The sequence below is a fragment of the Argentina silus genome (genome assembly GCF_951799395.1).
Source record: "Argentina silus genome assembly, contig: scaffold_381, whole genome shotgun sequence".
NCBI lineage: Eukaryota > Metazoa > Chordata > Actinopteri > Argentiniformes > Argentinidae > Argentina > Argentina silus.
Window position 1 is genome coordinate 1 of NW_028152702.1, and position 5,000 is coordinate 5,000.

The window sequence follows — 5,000 nt, forward strand, 5'->3', positions numbered from 1 at the left end:
CTCTCCCTCCTCTCCTCTCCTCTCCTCCCCCTCTCTCCCCTCCTCTGTTCTCCTCCTCCCCTCTCCTCCCCCCTCTTCTCCCCCTCTCCTCTCCTCCTACCAGAATGTTCATCATAGACGGCCTGTCTGTGGAGAGGAACCACATCCTAGTAAGGATGAGTGTGATTGGTGGACCGTCAGAGAGGAGACTACCCCCAAGGGCCCTGCAGAAGGTCAGCACACACACACACACACACACACACACACACACACACACACACACACACAGCTGCCAGGTGTGTTAACATGAGCCTCCCTGCTCCTCTCAGGGTTCTGATCCATACCCCTGGCCCATGTTCTGCTCCTACCCTCTACCCAGCACCTACATCCTGGACCGGCCCAACACCACCCGCAGCACGCAGGGTAGGAGGAAGAGCTCATCAACCAACCAATCAATAAATCAATCAATCAACCAATCAATCAACCAGTCAACCAGTTATCAATGACCTGTGGAGGCCTGCAGGAGCAGACTGGTAGAGAGGTGGTGTGTTAGGGGGTGTTAGGGGGTGTTAGGGTGTGTTGGGGGGTGTTAGGGTGTGGTAGTGGGTGTTAGGGTGTGGCAGGGTGTGGTAGGGGGTGTTAGGGTGTGATAGGGGGTGTTAGGGTGTGGTAGGGGGTGTTAGGGTGTGGTAGGGAGTGGTAGGGGGTGGTAGGGGGTGTTATGGGGTGTTAGGGTGTGTTAGGGGGGTGTTAGGGTGTATTAGGGGTGTGGTAGGGTGTGGTAGGGGTGTTAGGGTGTGGTAGGGTATGGTAGTGGGTGTTAGGGTGTGGTAGGGGGTGTTAGGGGGTGTTAGGGTGTGGCAGGGTGTGGTAGGGGGTGTTAGGGTGTGGTAGGGGGTGTTAGGGTGTGGTAGGAGGTGGTAGGGGGTGGTAGGGTATGGCAGGGTGTGGTAGGGGGTGTTAGGGTGTGGCAGGGGGTGGTAGGGGATGTTAGGGTGTGGTAGGGGGTGGCAGGGTGTGGTAGGGTGTGGTAGGGGGTGGCAGGGTGTGGTAGGGGGTGGCAGGGTGTGGTAGGGGGTGTTAGGGTGTGGTAGGATGTGGCAGGGTGTGGTAGGGTATGGTAGTGGGTGTTAGGGTGTGGTAGGGGGTGTTAGGGTGTGGCAGGGTGTGGTAGGGGGTGGTAGGGTGTGGTAGGATGTGGCAGGGTGTGGTAGGGTATGGTAGTGGGTGTTAGGGTGTGGTAGGGGGTGTTAGGGTGTGGCAGGGTGTGGTAGGGGGTGGTAGGGGGTGGCAGGGTGATGGTGGCTGAACTTCAGAAGCAGACAGTGTTGTTGTTAGGTGCTCCTGTTGTAAAGGTCAGGGTGAGGAACAGAGGTGGGAGCTTAATGCCTTAATGTGTGTCTGTGTCTGTGTGTGTGTGTACTCAGTGTTGTGTTTTGACGGTGTGTGTGTGTGTGTGTGTGTTGTGTGCAGACTCAGAGATGGGTGTGTTCCTGGCGTCCTCTAGGGACGCAGACAGAGACCAGGGCTGGATGGACGCCTGCAGGATACAGTACTGCAAGGTGCTGACCACCAAGCCCTGCATCGTCACGGGAACCGGTAGGTGACAACGACAGGGCCACCAAACCCGAACGTCGTCATGGCAACTGACGAGAGGCGTGAGTCACAGCTCAGGGACATCGCAGGGTCCCGATGTGAAGCAGAAATCTGACCATTCAATACACTCAATACATTCAATACACGACTCATTGTTTACTCATGAAAACAGGATTATTCTAGTGTTGTCTCCCCCGGTGACAGAGGCTCCAGTAGGGTTGTCTCCCCCGGTGACAGAGGCTCCAGTAGGGTTGTCTCCCCCGGTGACAGAGGCTCCAGTAGGGTTGTCTCCCCCGGTGACAGAGGCTCCAGTAGGGTTGTGTTTGGTCAGTCTGTAGTGGAGGAGATGATCCTCTATACCGATGGTGGGTCAGGGTCAGGGTCAGGGTCAGGGTTAGTGTTAGGGTTAGTGTTAGGGTTAGGGTTAGGGTTAGGGTCAGGGTCAGGGTCAGGGTTAGGGTCAGGGTCAGGGTTAGGGTTAGGGTCAGGGTTAGGGTTAGGGTCAGGGTCAGGGTTAGGGTTAGGGTCAGGTAGCCATGTTGTTTACTGTACTGACAGTGTGACTCCCTGCTGTTTCCCTGCTGTGTGCGTGTGTGTGCGTCTGTGTGTGTGTGTGTGTGTGTGTGTGTGTGTGTGTGTGTGTGTGTGTGTGTGTGTGTGTCTGTGTGTGTCTGTGCGCGCGTGTGTGTGTGTGTGTGTGTGAGTGTGTGTGTGTGTGTGTGTGAGTGTGTGTGTGTGTGTGTGTGTGTGTGTGTGTGTGTGTGTGTGTGTGTGTGTGTGTGTGTCATTGATTGGTGTTTATTCAGCGGAGCCGTGGTGATTATGAGTCATTATGTTCCATGGCTTCTTCTCAGGGTTGTTCTGTCACACAGAGGAACGTCCCTGCTCAACCATAGAGAGGAGAAAGGGGGAGGAGGGGGGAGGGATGGAGAGAGAGGGGGAGAGAGGGGGAGAGAGAGGAGAGAGAGGGGGAGAGAGAGGAGAGGGAGAGGGGAGACGGAGGAGAGAGAGAGGAGAGGGAGACAGAGGGGAGAGAGGGGGGGGAGAGAGACTTCCTGGGTCCCTGTTTCATCCAGAAACAAAGCTCTGCAGGCAGCTGTGATGAGGCCTTTGATGTGGTTGAGCACCGGGAGAGAAGCTGCAGAAGCGCCTCCTTTCTTTGTACATGAATAGAAAACAAGATGGTTGATTACCTTCCGATCTCACTCTGCTTTAGTGTCCGTGAGTGTGTGAGTGTAAGTGTGTGTGTGTGTGTAGAGTGTGTGTGTGTGTGTGTGTGTGTGTGTGTGTAGAGTGTGTGTGTAGAGTGTGTGTGTAGAGTGTGTGTGTAGAGTGTGTGTGTGTGTGTGTGTGTGTGTGTGTGTGTGTGTGTGTGTGTGTGTGTGTGAGTGTGTGTGAGTGTGTGTGTGTGAGTGTGTGTGTGTGTGTGTGTGTGTGAGTGTGTGTGTGTGTGTGTGAGTGTGTGTGTGTAGAGTGCAGGCAGCCTGTTCTGTTGTTGTCTAATGTACCATTGAAAAGCTTTTGAAAGCTTCTGTGATGTTCCTAAAACCCTGCATGCCCACTCTGTTCTCTCTGTCACCCTCTCCCTCCTCCCCTCCTCCCCTCCTCCTCTCCTCCCCTCCTCAGCCTCCTCACCCTCCTCCCCTCCTCACCCTCTCCTCTCCTCTCCTCCTCACCCTCTCCTCTCCTCTCCTCCTCACCCTCTCCTCCCCTCCTCACCCTCCCCTCCTCACCCTCTCCTCTCCTCCCCTCCTCACCCTCTCCTCTCCTCCCCTCCTCACCCTCTCCTCCCCCTCACCCTCTCCTCACCCTCTCCTCCCCTCCTCACCCTCTCCTCTCCTCCTCAACCTAACATGACTGTCTCAACCTAAGCTGACTGTGTCTCCGCCCCCCAGTGCTGGCTGACCTATTGGAGACGGCCGTGCTGCATCTCTCCTCCTTACCATCAGAACGCTTCTTCCCACCGGCAGAGTACACAGGTCAGTGGGAGGGGCTTACTACACAGGTCAGTGGGAGGGGCTTACTACACAGGTCAGTGGGAGGGGGTACAGACAGACAGACAGACATACACACACACACACACACACACACACACACACACACAACGTCTGTCTGTCTGTTTGTCTGCCTGCCGGCCGGCCGGCCGGTCAGTCGGTCAGTCTGTCTGCCTGCCTGTCTGTCTGCCTGTCTCTCTGCCTGCCTGCCTGCCTGCCTGCCTGTCTCTCTGTCTCTCTGCCTGTCTGCCTGTCTGTCTGCCTGTCTCTCTGCCTGCCTGTCTCTGCCTGTCTCTCTGCCTGTCTGCCTGTCTCTCTGCCTGCCTGTCTGTCTGCCTGCCTGCCTGTCTTTCTGTCTGTCTGACATGTAGTACTCCAGCCTCCTCAAAGCAGAAAGAATTATTCAGACACCAGTCTTCTCATGCAGACGTCACGTGGTTCACCATTCATTCTAAATCAGTGGTTCTGGTTCATCATTCATTATAAATCAGTGGTTCTGGTTCATCATGCTCTCTGATGAGTTCTGGCTTGAAATTCTGCCCCTGTAGGCCCGGCCCGGAGCAAAACGCTCTCTAAAGCACATCTGATCAGGAAAGTAAAGAGCCAATGATAAAAGCCTTGAATCCCCCCCCCCCCCCACTGTTCACAGTATCTCTGTTATCTATAATTAACAGTGTTTAATTAGTAATGAACCGCGCGTCTGTGTGGACATCTGATGTCAATAGAAATCAGCATCGCCCTGCCCACCTCTGATAGAAGGGATTTTTTTAAACACAGCTCAAATATTGTTTTTGCTTCCCAGTGTGTCAGTCATTTGTCATGGATTATTCATCCTCTCTACAAAGTAGTTGACGTCGGATGTGTCCAGGAGCCAAACGCATGATAGAACTGTCGCTTTTAATGTTTATACTTTTCAAAGTTGATGTCTGACAACTGCTTTCTCAACGCTCTGATTACCGATTGGTGGACGACAGCTAGCCGGAGTAACTTTAGGATTTCCGATATCTTTTTAAAGCGGTATCTGGTGACTCATCATCTTTAACTCACCAACTGCCAAAGAGTTCCGGAACATTCACCACCCAGAGGGCCGAGTGTTCTATGTGGTGTTTACCTAGCAACAACACTCTGAAGTATCATCATTTATGCATGTTTGGCGAATAAAGTGGTAAAGCCTTGGCACTCTAGAATGTTGACCATCTGGGCGACTTTATTCACCCTCGGCACTGAATGACTTTATCTTAGTTTAGCCTGGGCTCAGATCTGTGAGGGTGAGGGTCAGGGTGAGGGTGGGGGTCAGGGTGAGGGTGAGGGTGAGAGTGAGAGTGGGGGTCAGGGTGAGGGTGAGGGTTGAGGTTAGGGTGAGGGTGAGGGTTGGGGTGAGGGTGAGGGTGGGGGTCAGGGTGAGGGTTAGGGTGAGGGTCAGGTTGAGGG

The 5,000-nt window shown here is 54.3% G+C and overlaps 1 protein-coding gene across 1 annotated transcript in view; it reads left to right on the forward strand.

Moving 5' to 3' along the window:
• Positions 1-95: 95 nt before the first annotated feature.
• Positions 96-5,000, forward strand: part of LOC310824674 (protein broad-minded-like) — a 17,172-nt gene continuing 12,267 nt past the window's right edge. The window contains exons 1-4 of the mRNA XM_083697925.1: positions 96-212; positions 309-402; positions 1,453-1,578; positions 3,471-3,554. Coding sequence (XP_083554051.1) covers positions 105-212; positions 309-402; positions 1,453-1,578; positions 3,471-3,554 — 412 coding nt within the window. The 5' untranslated portion in view covers positions 96-104. The remainder of the gene's footprint in view (positions 213-308; positions 403-1,452; positions 1,579-3,470; positions 3,555-5,000) is intronic.